General features: G+C 37.4%; 1 protein-coding gene across 2 annotated transcripts in view; it reads left to right on the forward strand.

The window, feature by feature from the left end:
* Positions 1 to 11,990, forward strand: part of UBXN4 (UBX domain protein 4) — a gene marked incomplete at its 5' end in the record, with an annotated part of 32,316 nt that extends 20,326 nt beyond the window's left edge. The window contains 6 exons of one of the 2 annotated variants that reach the window (XM_079710720.1): positions 98 to 262; positions 1,312 to 1,439; positions 5,847 to 5,946; positions 7,856 to 7,987; positions 9,440 to 9,642; positions 11,335 to 11,990. In XM_079710720.1, coding sequence (XP_079566846.1) covers positions 98 to 262; positions 1,312 to 1,439; positions 5,847 to 5,946; positions 7,856 to 7,987; positions 9,440 to 9,642; positions 11,335 to 11,473 — 867 coding nt within the window. In that variant the 3' untranslated portion in view covers positions 11,474 to 11,990. Of the gene's footprint in view, positions 1 to 97; positions 263 to 1,311; positions 1,440 to 5,843; positions 5,947 to 7,855; positions 7,988 to 9,439; positions 9,643 to 11,334 lie in introns of both variants that reach the window. The other variant, XM_079710719.1, reaches the window with a different exon arrangement.
* Positions 11,991 to 14,252: the final 2,262 nt, after the last annotated feature.

Below are 14,252 nucleotides of genomic sequence, written 5' to 3' on the forward strand. Positions count from 1 at the left end.
ACCCTATAACCGGCTTTCCCTGCCTACAAAATAATATTAAGGGAAGATTATTAAATTTTGTTTTCGGCTCATAAAACTTACTTTTTCTTTAATTCAGAGAGAGATTAAGAAGGAAATTGAGAGGAGGAAAACTGGAAAAGAAATGTTGGATTATAAAAGAAAGCAAGAAGAAGAATTAACAAAAAGAATGTTAGAGGAAAGAAACAGAGAAAAGGCAGAAGATAGGGCAGCTCGAGAGCGTATAAAACAGCAGATTGCACTGGTGAGTATTAAGTTTATTTTTAATGCTTGACTCTAGAACATTAGTGAAATTGTTTTTTCATGCACAATGGTTTTGGTTTACTACCAGACAGGGCACACGAAAATAGTAGATTTTAGGGACTCAGAGCATACCAATTCTCAGTTTTCTTTTCCCAGAAATTGTGTATTGAATTAAAATACAGTTAAGATTAAAATTGAGATGATTTTTTGGAAGTAATTTTTCTCAGTGTTATATTATGAATTTTACCAGTAGTGAAAAGGTAGTTTTCAAAGATTCCCTAGGAAAGAAGCTAAGAATTTGCAACGTCACAGCCTCCGCTAGTCATAAGCATTCTTTTTTAGGACAAAGGATTTAGACACATCAAGCTTTAGGATGGTTTTGCAACAATTGCTTTTATTTTTTATTTTTTTTTAAATTAATTAATTTATTTATTTTTGGCTGCATTGGGTCTTTGTTGCTGTGCGGAGGCTTTCTCTAGTTGCAGAGAGTGGGAGCTACTCTTTGTTGCAGCATGCATGCTTCTCGTTGCAGCAGCTTCTCTTGCTGTGCAGCACAGGCTCTAGGTGCACAGGCTTCAGTAGTTGTGCGCCCGGGCTCAGTTGCTCCGTGGCATGTGGGATCTTCCCGGACCAGGGATCAAACCCATGTCCCCTGAATTGGCAGGCAGATTCTTAACCACTGTGCCACCAGGGAAGTCCCAAGAATTGCTTTTAGAATTAAGCAGTTGTAATACATATTACACCCTACTTAATAGGGTGTTTGTTTGTTTATTTATTCATTCAGTAAATATTTATTGATTATCTGTTATGTGCCAGACCTTGTTCCAGGCTTTAGAGAGAGAATAGTGACCAAAATCAAGTCCTTGTTTGCTTACTAATAACTCTGGTCCCTGAAAGTTGATAAAACTAAAAAATACCAGAATCAGAGTGATGAAGTTCATGTATGGCCTTAAGGAATTTCATGCATATTTATGTTCCTTATGTTTGGAAATGTGTAACTAGATCTTTCTGGCAGTGAAATATAATTAGTATCTAACAACTGTTTTAAAGGACCGTGCAGAGAGAGCTGCTCGTTTTGCAAAGACAAAGGAAGAAGTAGAAGCTGCTAAAGCTGCTGCCCTGCTGGCCAAACAGGCAGAAATGGAAGTCAAGAGAGACTCTTCCACAAAAGAAAGAAGGTACTTTATTTCCTGCTAAAATGTATGTGTATACATGGCAGCTGAGGAGAAAAGCAGTTGTGGGCTGCTTTTTAACACTGATGTGTTCTGTGGATTAATAAATAGTTCTCCAAGAACATATTGATCAGTTTGGCAGCTGCCAGTGGTATTTGTCATTGAATGTGAATGTACAACATAATGATACTAAATACATGATGTTTAAAAGAAGGCTGAAGAAATCTCTTTTCAAAAGACAGAAAGCACATACATCAAAATGATTATAGTGATTATCTCATGTGTACTGGAATTCTTTACTTGTTAGAATATCAAGTCAAACAGGATTAAGCAAAAGAGGGAATCCGTTGGCTCTGCAGCTGGGAGTTACAGTGATAGAATTGGTTAGGCATCACCAGATCCAGGGATCTGAAGGATATTATTAGGACTTTTTCTCTCTCCTTTTAATCTCTTGGTTTCTGTCTTAGCTTTATTCTCAGAGAAACTCTTTAGATAGTGTCAGGAGAGCCTAGGGCCTCCTGGCACCTTCCAGGATCTTGAGCTTCTGATCCTAGAGAGGAAAGACTAATCCTTTTTCTCATTCACTGAGAATTCTGATTGGCCCTGCTTGGGTCATGTGGCCATCTTTTTTTTTTTTTTTTTTGCAGTACGCAGGCCTCTCACTGTTGTGGCCTCTCCCGTTGCGGAGCACAGGCTCCGGACGCGCAGGCTCAGTGGCCGTGGCTCACGGGCCCAGCCGCTCTGCGGCATGTGGGATCTTCCCGGACTGGGGCATGAACCCGTGTCCCCTGCATCGGCAGGCGGACTCTCAACCACTGCGCCACCAGGGAAGCCCCATCTTAATACCATGTCCACTTGTATAGGCCAGCTGGTTGGGGTAGTAGACATGCCCACCCCTGTGCTGAAGGAGATAAGGAAATATTACTGATAATCATACCCGAATGAATGAATGAATTGGAGGGATAAGGCAGTTCCCAAAACAAAAATGTGTTGCAAAGACAAAAATTCAGATTTCTAGTACATACTGCTAGTAGGATTATGGTTAATGTTTGTTTTGTTCTTTGTACTTTTCTGTATTTTCTATATTAGAAGATTAACAAGTGGGATTTCCCTGGTGGCGCAGTGGTTAAGAATCCGCCTGCCAATGCAGGGGACATGGATTCGAGCCCTGGTCTGGGAAGATCCCACATGCTGCGGAGCAGCTAAGCCTGTGCGCCACAACTACTGAGCCTGTGCTCTAGAGCCCACGAGCCACAACTGCTGAGCCCGCATGCCACAACTACTGAAGCCTGTGCACCTAGAGCCTATGCTCTGCAACAAGAGAAGCCACCAAAATGAGAAGCATGCGAACTGCAATGAAGAGTAGCCCCCGCTCACCGCAACTAGAGAAAGTCTGCGCGCAGCAATGAAGACCCAATGCAGCCAAAAATAAATAAATAAATAAAATAAAAACTATTTTCCGAAAGTAATAAAATACTTAAGAATATATTTAACAGAAGTGTAAAACTTGTACACTGAAAACTAGAAAACATTATCGTAATAATTAAAGAAGACCTAACTAAATACGTAGAAAGATATTTTGTTTTCATAGATCAGAAGACTGTATTGTTAAGATGGCAGTAATCCCCAAGCTGGTTTACAGATGCAACACAATCTCTATCAAAATTCCAGCTATTTTTTTTGCCAACATTTATGCAGGAATCTGATTCTAAAATTTATATGGAAATGCAAGGGACCCAGAATAGTCAAAACAATCTGGAAAAAGAACAAAGTTGGAGGACTCAAACTTTCTGATTTTAAAACTTAACTATGAAACTACAGTAACCAAGACAGTGTGGTATTGGCATAAGGATGGACATATGGGTTGATATATAGCCATACCTCGTTTATTGCGCTAATGCTTTATTGCAGTTTTTTACAGATTGAAGTTTTGTGGCAACTCTGTGCTGTCAGTTGATAGTTAGAATTTTTAGCAACAAAATATTTTTAAATTAAGGCATGTAACATAGTTTTTCTAGACATATGCTACTGCACACTTATTAGACTGGAGTATAGTATAAACATAACTTATATGCACTGGGAAACCAAAAATTTCATGTGACTCGCTTTATTGTGATAGTTGTGGTGGTGTGGAACCAAACCCACAATATCTCTGAGGTATGCCTGTAATAGGAATTGAGTCTCTAGAAATAAACCTATGCGTTTATGATTAACTGATTTTTGAAAAGTTTACTAAGACCATTCAATGGGGAGAAAATGGTCTCTTCAACAGATGCTGCCTGGACAAGTGGATATCCATGTGCAAAATAATAAATTTGGACCATTATCTCACGCCATATGGATCATCTACCTAAGTGTGAAAGCTAAAAGTATAAACTCTTGGGAGGAAAAGAAATGAGGAAATCTTGTGATCTTGGAATAGGCAATGGATTCTTAGACATGACACCAAAAGCACAAGTGACAAAAGAAAGCAACAGATAAGTTGGACTTCATCGAAATTAAAAACTTTTATGCTTCAAAGGATATCATCAGGATAGTGAAAAGACAGCCCACAAAATTGGAGGGACTTCCCTGGCGGTCCAGTGGTTAAGACTCCACGCTTCCACTGCAGGGGGCACGGGTTTGATCCCTGGTCAGGGAACTAAGATCCTGCATGCCACACAGTGCAGCCAAAAAAAAAAAAATTGGAGAAAATATTTGCAAACCATATATCTGATAACGGACTTGTAACTGGAATATAAAAAGAAGTCAACAACAAAGAAGCAAACAACCCAATTTAAATATGGGGAAAGAATTTGAATAGATACTTTTTCGGAGAAGATATACAAATGATTAATAAGCACATGAAAAGATGCTCCACATCATTAGTCATTAGGAAAATCAAATCAAAACCACACCTTCTAGGAAGCCTAAATTTAAAGTGACCACCAGGACTTCCTTGGCGGTTCAGTGATTGGGACTCCACGCTCCCAATGTAGGGGGCACAGGTTCGATCCCTGGTCAGGGAACTAAGACCCTGAATGCCTCATGGCCGAAAAAAAAAAAATAAGTAAGTAAGTAACCGCCAAGTCTTGGCAAGGATGTGGAGAATTTGGAACTTTCCTACGTTGCTAATGGGGTTATAAAATGGTACAACCACTTTGGAAAAACAACTTGGCAGTTCCTCAAAATGCTAAGCAATTCTACTCTTAAGTATATATCCAAGAGAGTTGAAAACAATGTCCACACAGAAACCTGTACGTGAATATTCATAGCAGCATTCTTCATAATAGCCAAAATGTGCTAATAACCAAAATGTCCATCAACTGAAGAGGGAATAAACAAAATATAGTATATAGCATACGATGGAATATTTTTCTGCAATAAAAAGGAAGGAAGTACTGACACTTGCTACAACTTGGATGAACCTGGAAAACATAATGCTACATGAAAAAAGCCAGTTACCAAAAAGTCACACATCTTATGATTCCGTTATAGGAAGTGCCAGAAACAGACAAATCCACAAAGACAGAAAGTAGATGAGTGGTTGCCAGGGAAAGGGAGAGGGAGGAATGGGGACTGACTGCTAAAGGGCTTGGTTTCTTTTTGGGGTGATGAGAATGTTCTGGAATTAGATAGTAGTGATGGTTGCACAGCTCTGACTGTATTAAAGACCACTGAATTGTACATTTTAAAGGGTGAATTTTATCTCAAGCTGTTGTTAAAAATAATAAATGAGATTTGACTGTGAAAAAAAACAATTTTCTTTTTATTTTCTCTAATTGGAGAAATATTTGACATACATTTCTCTATAAGTTTAAGGAATACAGCCTGATGGTTTGATTTACATATATTTTGAAATGATTACCATGTCGCGTTCAGCTAACATCCATCTTCTCATACACAGTTGGCCCTTGGACAGTGCGGGGTTACAGTTGGCATGCCACCCCCGCGTAGTCAAAATTCCGTGTATGACTTTAAAGTTGGCTCTCCATGTTCACGGTTCTGCATCCATGGATTCGATCAGCCGTGGATAGTGCAGTGCTGTAGTATGTGTTTATTGCAAAAAATCTACTTCTTCGTGGACCCGTGCAGCTCAGACCCCTGTTGTTCATGGGCTAAATGGAGATACAATTAAAAAACCTCTTTTCTTCGATGAGAATTCTTAGGATTTACTCTCAACGGCTTTCCTATATACCATAACAGCAGTGTTAGCTATAGTCGTCTTGTACGTTACATCCCTAGTACTTATTTACCTTAAATTAGAATTTTATACCTTTTGACCACCTTCCTCCAATCCTCCCTCCCCAACTCTCTATAAAAACCTGTTTTCATTACACATTTCCACTTCCATTTTCTCTTGGTTTTAATGATATCATTTGAGAATGTGTATAAGTAAAGATGCTGACTTAAATTTTCATTTTCTCATAGCAGTGTTGCGAGAATTCAATTCCGTCTTCCTGATGGTTCTTCCTTTACAAATCAGTTCCCTTCTGATGCTCCTCTAGAAGAAGCAAGGCAGTTTGCTGCACAGGTAAATTTATGTCTTGAGTTGTAATGAAGGTAGGTGAATGGGTTATTAGAATGTAGGAGGGGAAGTTTTCCAGGCAGGATTTGAAGAGTATGAATAAGTTATGACTTATCCCCAGGAGCGAGGCACAAGATGCCTCTGGAATGTTCTGGAGCTTCCATCATGTATGAGTGCCATATGGGAACAGCATATCTGCTTGTTCTGTAAAAAGACAAATTTGCTGCTATTGTAAAATAGACTCTGGAAACTTTTCTCAGTGCTTAATACATTCAGTTGGAGGAATGAAAAGCAAGTGATTTTCCAAAAGTCTAATCTGAAGGAGTTGTCCTCTGTAAAAGATGCATTTTTTCTTAGTCCTCTCTCTGAATTTTCTGCAAGTTGCTTAGAATGCTTTGGGGCTGGCAGTTTTCCCACCGTCTGCCAGTTGGTCAAACCTAAAGATCAATAATCTTTATTTGGCAACAAGTATCTTCTTCAGGAATTTACTTCCAGAACATGGCCTTATTCAAGATCTGAATGGTTGTGAAATTGACATCTTAGAAGAGAAGATATGAGTACTTTCCAGTTAGTTTTTATCCTCTGATTGATTACTTTTTCTAAATGAGGCATCAGATGTCCTTTAGGATCTAGGCTTATTACACGTACCAGTATTTGTTTTACGTATCACTTCAAGATTAAAATTAGGATTCAACTTTTCTGCTAGACCTCTTCTGCATTTAGTCTGCCATCTCACTTATAGGTCCCAAGAAAAGGATGCCTAAAAAGTTATATGCCTTCTTCCACTGGTGAGCTTGGCTGGACAGTATAAAAAGTTATTTTAATAACCCCTTTCCCCAAGCTTTATAGTAGAATCAACTCCAGATAGCCTCTTTCAACCTTCTTTTGCCTTGGAGCCCCACTTAGGGCCTCTCCAAATGGGGTGCTTCTGCCACAGGTAAGTGAAGAGTGAATCACATGAGTAAAAAAGAAAGATCTTTAATTGCATCAGTCCTATTTGAACTTCATCTCAGTACAGTGACCTAATTTTGTGACCTTATGTTGAGTGAGAACAGTGAGAGGTAGTATGACCTAGAGTAAAAAATTACCAAAAAAAGAAATTAGACTCTTCCCTTGGAAGATTTTATAAGTATAGGTGATTTAACATTGTGAAAGTGACTGTGATGCTTGACTACTGTAACTTCCTGGACCTGGGATTATGTGTGTAGTATGGGTTGATTATGGACCATTTACTCTCTGAGACGAGGAGGAGGCAAAAACTCCTGTCATATGTATAATATGAGGGAAATTCTGGTATATTCCAGATTTTTAATACAAAATACCTACAATCCAAATGGGTATTTGTGAGATATTAATGTAAGTTTGCCAAAGGACAGTGAAAACTCTTAATTGCAAACTGCAGTCATACTTAAGATATATAATTGTTCATTTTTATTCAGTGTATTTATATAGTCTTAGGAAACATATTCTTGCTATTTCATGGTCTTTTTTTTTTTTTTTTTTTTGCGGTACGCGGGCCTCTCACTGTTGTGGCCTCTCCCATTGCGGAGCACAGGCTCCGGATGCGCAGGCTCAGCGGCCATGGCTCACGGGCCCAGCTGCTCCGCGGCATGTGGGATTTCCTGGACCAGGGCACGAACCCGCGTCCCCTGCATCGGCAGGCAGACTCTCAACCACTGCGCCACCAGGGAAGCCCTCGTGGTCATTTTTGAGTTTTAAAAGCTTTTAAGTACTATTTGGATTTGATAGCCTCCAGCTATTTTTTGAAGCACAACGTTTTTATAAATGTTTTTTGATTTTACATTTAAGTGAACTTTTAAAATTAAAGCAGTCATTTTGGATGCATATGAGTTTGTAATATCTTACTTTAAATAGGCTCCACTGTAAGGTTTTAAAACTTATTGTTATGTTACAGACTGTTGGCAACACTTACGGTAATTTTTCATTAGCAACAATGTTTCCCAGGAGGGAATTTACCAAAGAAGATTATAAAAAGAAATTACTGGATTTGGAACTTGCCCCAAGTGCTTCAGTGGTACTGTTGCCAGTATGTATATGCATATATATTTTTTCCATTCTTATAGTCCTGTTTGTTCTGCTCTTGATCTTTTCTTATAATTAGAGGAAGGGAAGGTGAAAAGTGTACTGTGGGTAATTAAAATCCAAATTATCAAAAAATGTTAGATCAATTTATTGTTCCATTATCCTGGGCTTTATATTTGTATTGCTAGTGAGACACAATATAAATTTTCAACTTTTTCCCTCACCTATTTTCATGTACAAAAAATGACCAGTAGGAGAGGAAAAGAAACGTAGAATATTTGCCTAATCTACTGACTTGGTGTCATTTATTTATGTATGAGTACATGACTACTGTTTACCAATTTTTTAAAAAACATTTTAATCTAAAAATAACATTCATTTTTAAACATATTAATCCCATCTGATCCTAACAATATTTTAATCTCTGATTTAAAAAAAGGCTCAGAACCTTAAATAATTTTGCCAAGGTGCCACCTTAAGTGCCAGAGCTGGGATGAGAGCTTGGGTCTTCCATATCTTGGTTAGTATATGGTAGTGCCCCCAAACCCACAGTTTCTCCTTCCGTGCTTTCAGTTACTTGCAGCCAACTGCACTTTGAAAACATTACATGGAAAATTCCAGAAATAAACAATTCAGAAGTTTTAAATTGCGGGCTGTTGTGAGTAGTGTGATGAAATGGTGTGTTGTCCCATCTGGAACATGAATCATCCCTTTGTCCAGCATATCCATGCTCTACATGTTACCTGCTCATTAGTCACTTTCTGGCCCTCTTGGTTATCAGATAGACTGTCGAAATATTGCAGTGCTTGTGTTCAAGGAACCCTAATTTTACTTAATAATGGCTCCAAAGCTCAAGACTGATGATGCTGGCAATTTTGCTAGTCCCTTATTGTGCCTAATTTTTAAATTAAACTTTATCACAGGTATGTATGTATAGGGAAAAACATAGTATATGTAGGGTTTGGTACTATCCATGGTTTCAGGCATCCACTGGGGGGTCTTAGAAAGTATCCCCTGCAGGTAAGCAGGGGGACTACTGTAGTTTGCCCAGACCTGAACTTTAGCCCCACACCTAAAACAGTCCTCCAGTAATCAGGATTAATTGTATTCATTGAGATCTGAAACCTTTCCCTTTTTAAAAATCATTAAGAAAGACTTTTAAAATCAAAATTATTAATTTCATTACAAAAGTTTAGTTCTCTTCAAAATAATTGGTTCATTTCACTGAGAAACTACTTTGCAGTTTCTGTGTTGTGATTACTCCTTTAAAGAAAAAGAGCTCCAGGAGTTCCTAGAAGTTTACACAGTTGAAAAACAGCAAAAGATGGCAATTTTACCTTCTTGCAGTAAACTAAAATCCACAGGACTTTTCCAGGTAAAAAAGTTTATCTGGAACCTTGAGTGTGATGTGGTTGGGCTGATGTCGTCTTTATCTATGTTCTTTCTTAATTTTTAGGCAGGAAGACCAACTACATCCATGGTACCTTCTTCCAGTGGCGACTTTTGGACATTCTTGGGGACAGTACTTTACCCATTCCTTGCCATCTGGAGATTGATTAGCAACTTCTTATTTAGTAATCCTCCTCCTGCACAGACCTCGGTGAGAGCAGCATCATTGGAATCCTCAAACCTTGCATCTTCTGGCAACTCAGAAAAAAGGTATTTGTTTGTATTTTCCCCATTTGCAAAATATGTTAGTAATGCCCAGTGCCTTATTCAAAATGAAAAATTTTATTGTGGATACTTTGCCTTTTCTCTGTATAAGGGGGAAAACCCAACATGTTCTGGGAAGCTCAATACCTGCATTTTCTCAGCCATCTTTCTAAATTACTATTCCATGGAAAGCAACTTCACTGCCACTGATTTTATTATTTCATTTATTGAATTCTCTTTATCCCATAATAAAAGGCATATTTTTTTCAGGTCTAAACAGTAATATCTTTTCTTGTTATCCATGTTTTGTCTGACAAGATACTTCATTAATTTCTCACAGTCATCTTGTATGATTACTTTAGAGGGATCATTGTGCTGTAGATAATTTAACTGCCTCCTCTGGGTCATTCAGAGAAGGACCAAACTGGATGTTCACTTGAAAATGAAATAACTCTTCAGAAAGTTATTTTGGACTAGTTTCTTAACCAAGAGGCCTTACTTTTTGTTGGAGATGGCCAAGGTTTGAATGCTAATACTGATAGACAACACTAATGATCTTAGCTCATACCTCTGTTAAAATTCTACATATTTGAAAGAGGTTTACAGGAAGTATTTTCTTAGAATTCGAGATTATACCCCCTTCTAATAATTAATAGCACAATTTATTACAATATATATCTAGTACTGTTCAATACTTTATTGGGCCATTAATAGCAAATCCTCACACCAATCATATGTGGTAAGTAATGAAAATCCTTGCCTTTGTCTGCTGTAAGGAGATCCCTAATCTTGTGTCCTATTGACTCTCTAGATGACAATTTGTGTTAACATTGTGACTGGGCTGATGCAGCCTTTATCTTTCTTTCTCTTAACTATTAAGCAGGAAGGCAAGTACATTACTCAAGTGGGGACAGAGAACTTGTTCTCTAGTTTTAGAACAGCATTCAAACCTAGGCCTTGTTAGGTCTGAATTTCAGAGCTCTTACTGAGCAATGAATGGAAGCATTTCATCCTGAATTACTGTCATATAGAAGAGCTTGCTGTGTGGGTTTCAAAAATTTATTTCAGGTAAGGGAAAAAGTCTTGGGTTGGGGCAAAGGATGGGATGAATGTACATCCGAGCAGGTGAAGCTTCGTGTTCCACTACTGGGTTTTGTTTTTCTCTCTCCCTCCCCCTCTAGTGTTGGAGAATGTATTAGTGTAAATTTCACCTGTTTCCTTTCCATTTTCAGATGAAGAACTGTTTGTTCTAAATTGTCCATGCAGAAATAAATCACTCTTAAAGATTCTGAAAGGATTGAAAATTGCTAACTGACTATTTCTGTATATTAAGCTATGAATGGAGTTTGGGATAGCCTCTAGGGTGTGTAAGTTATAAATAAATATTTTAGTAGATACATCAGCTTGCATAAATAATAAAGGAAAGATTTAGTTGGCAAGTGGTCCCAGTGTTCTAAAACTTAGTGAGTCACCAAGAAATAATACATGGACAACATGATGTGACTAGTTTGGCTTAGAGAACAGATGAAGTTAACACCGCCAAAAATGTATAAAGTCTAGTACTGCGTTAGTAGGTATAATGATCTCCATGGACTTTCCTTAAACTATACTAATGGCAGTTTAAAGGAAATGGCTTTGTGTTACTGCTGTTTTCATTTTATATCTTCTTCTTCTTTCCTCCCTCTTTTGTTATATCAGGGAACCAGTCAGAAAAAGAGTGCTGGAGAAACGGGGGGAAGACTTTAAAAAGGAGGGCAAGATATACAGATTGAGGACTCAAGACGATGGTGAAGATGAAAACAACACTTGGAATGGAAATTCTACTCAGCAGATGTAGTGTGACAAGTACAATATGTGCAGTAATCATTGTTTCTCTTATGATTTAATTCAACTAAAATTCTGCTGGAGAAGTGGGACTGCTTTATGATTTCCAACTCATCTACAAAGTGTCTCTTTATTCCTGCTTAGTGGGTTAAAGTTGTTTAACCTCAGACAAGTCAAGAGATAAAATAACTGGCTGCTAGGTCCTTGTATATGGTAACCAACTGCTAGAAGCCTAAAATAACAAAAGGTCTGCGACAGCCTCCCTTTATCAGCTTTCTTGTTTAGTATTTCATATGCCCATTAGTCCTGTGCTCTCAGATGATATGTTTTGTTTAGGGCTGTTTTGCTCCAGAACTCCTCAGCCCACACAAAGTAACTGGTATGTCACTGAATAATTTGATTTTGAGTCAGAGCGTTTTAACTAGCCAATCAGATGATAATTTGGGTTTAACTTTTCTCTTCTTGCTCATCAGCTGCAAGCAAAATCTTGTAGTTTTTAATCTTACTTAAACACTGAATAAAAAAATCTTTTCCAAAAATCAGAATGACCTTATCTTTCCTTTAAGTTTTGTTATCCTAGCATTTTTTTGTTGCACAGGGCTCTGTGGAGGTCATGTGTCTCTGATACCCCCTGCCCCCCTGTACTGCCCTGGAACTATCCCAGGAAAGGAGGTGACCACCTTATCTTAAATGTCAGCAGGAAGAAATTTTCTGACACACACCAATGCTATGTTACTGTCTCTCCTAAGTCAGGGAGGCATCGCTTTGTTTGCATAATGTTATGGTCTTTGTTCTCATCGGACAAAACAACTGCTGGTCTACAACTAGTTCTCTGTCTGTCACCTTTATACTGAAGTTTTGCTGTCAATAATGATAATCACTCTTCAAAGAACTGAAGTACCTGTATTGTAGGACAAGAAGTAGGGAATTAAGATCTGCCTTTTGCTCATTTGGTTATTCTTAAGAATTTTAGGTTCTTAATCTGACTAACATGCTACTATATGTTTATGGTGGTGGAGACACTAAGAATGTTTGAAAAAGGGAGTAAGTTTGACTGTTCCTCTTCTAATCGTTTGTGTTTAGATTGGAATAGAAGGACTCTGACTTTATTTTGTAATGGGAGGAAGAAATTTTCCCAGAGCAAACTTCGTTTTTCACCTATGAAGTAACAATGACTTTAAAAAATGGTAATAGTGTTGGCAAAGAAACAGTGAGACCAGGTACGTTGTTGGTAGGAATGAAAACTGGGATAATCTTTCTGAAAAACATTGTCAGAAACCTTAAATATTTCATGCTCTTTGACCTAATAAGTTTTTCGAAGGAATGACCATAAATGCAGGCAAAATTTAGGTATAAACATGTTAAGTTTTATTTATTTTACTTCAGAATTAGAAACCAACTAAATGCCTTCTGCAGAATTAACTTTTGCTGAGGAGAAATGGCACAATACTAATTCAACAATTCAGTTTAACATATTTGTTGAGTACCTGTTATGCGTTCGGGGGAAAAAAGCAGGATACAGAGCTGTAGGTACAGTATGATCTCAGCTTTATAAACACATTTTATATAGAGGTAGTACTATGTATTAACATAATGTAAAGAAAAAAGAAAACGCACCAAACGTTAATTGTGGTAAGAGTGGTTATATATAATTTTAGTTCTTTTTCGCATCCTTATATGTTTTCTCAATTTTCTGTAATGAAATTACTTCCATAATTTAAAAAGTGAGCTTGAAAAAGAAACATCTCCAGCAAGCATCCCATTTAAGTAAAGGTTTGTCGTCTTTAAAAACATAGCAATATGTGAATAAAAAACCAAGTTTGCCTTGAAAAAAAATAGAGATGCTTAGAGAAACGTACATAAAAGAATGATTCACTGTCTTTGAGTAAGAGGATCCTTCCTCAATTTTATAATTTAAAAAGTGTACATGGTAAATTCAAAACCGTATGGAAGGCTATAAAATGACATCTTCCTCTTTGTATTCTATCCCCAGTTCTAGTCCCCAGAAGTAATCTCTATTAACAGTTTCTTTTGTAGTTTTCAGAAAAATTTTATGCATACATAAGCAAATATGTAATCTTTATTTTTTAAATAAATGGGATCATATTATATATATACTACTCTGCATCTTGCTTTTTTACGTACACAGTCTTGAAGATCTTTCCCCATCAACACATAGCTACCTCATTCTCATTAACGGCTGCAAAGCATTTCACTTGATATACTTACCCATTCTCTCGTTGCGTTCATTGGTTATTACAGTTTTTGTGCTTGTGTTTGTTTTTCTATTACAAACATTGCTACAGTGAACATCTTTGGGAAGGTGTCTTCTTAGCTGTGGAAATATACTTGAACATCACTGAGTCAAAGGGTGTTTGCAGTTTGGATTATAAAAAATGCTGGGGAATTGCCTCCTGTAAAGGCTCTGTGAATTTACAGCAGCTAACAGGTAGGAGGATGTTGATTTCCCATCCTTGACAGCATTGTGTTATACTTTTTCATCTTTGTCAACATGATAAATGAAGAACTGTATGCATTTTATATGCATTGTGTTGATTATGAATGAAGGTGAGCATCTTTTAATATTATTGGTTATTTTGATTTATTTTCTGAGAACTGCCTGTGTTTTCTTTCATTTTGTGTTTATCATCTTTTTCTTATTGATTTATAACAATTTTACGTATATTAAGAAAGTTAGCCCTTTGTCTAGCATTTGCTATAAATATCTTCTCCCTGTTCATCTTTTGATGAGTATGTTGATGGTAATTTCTTGCCACAATTTTTATGTGGTC

This window comes from Hyperoodon ampullatus (genome assembly GCF_949752795.1).
Source record: "Hyperoodon ampullatus genome assembly, chromosome: 8".
Lineage (NCBI taxonomy): Eukaryota > Metazoa > Chordata > Mammalia > Artiodactyla > Ziphiidae > Hyperoodon > Hyperoodon ampullatus.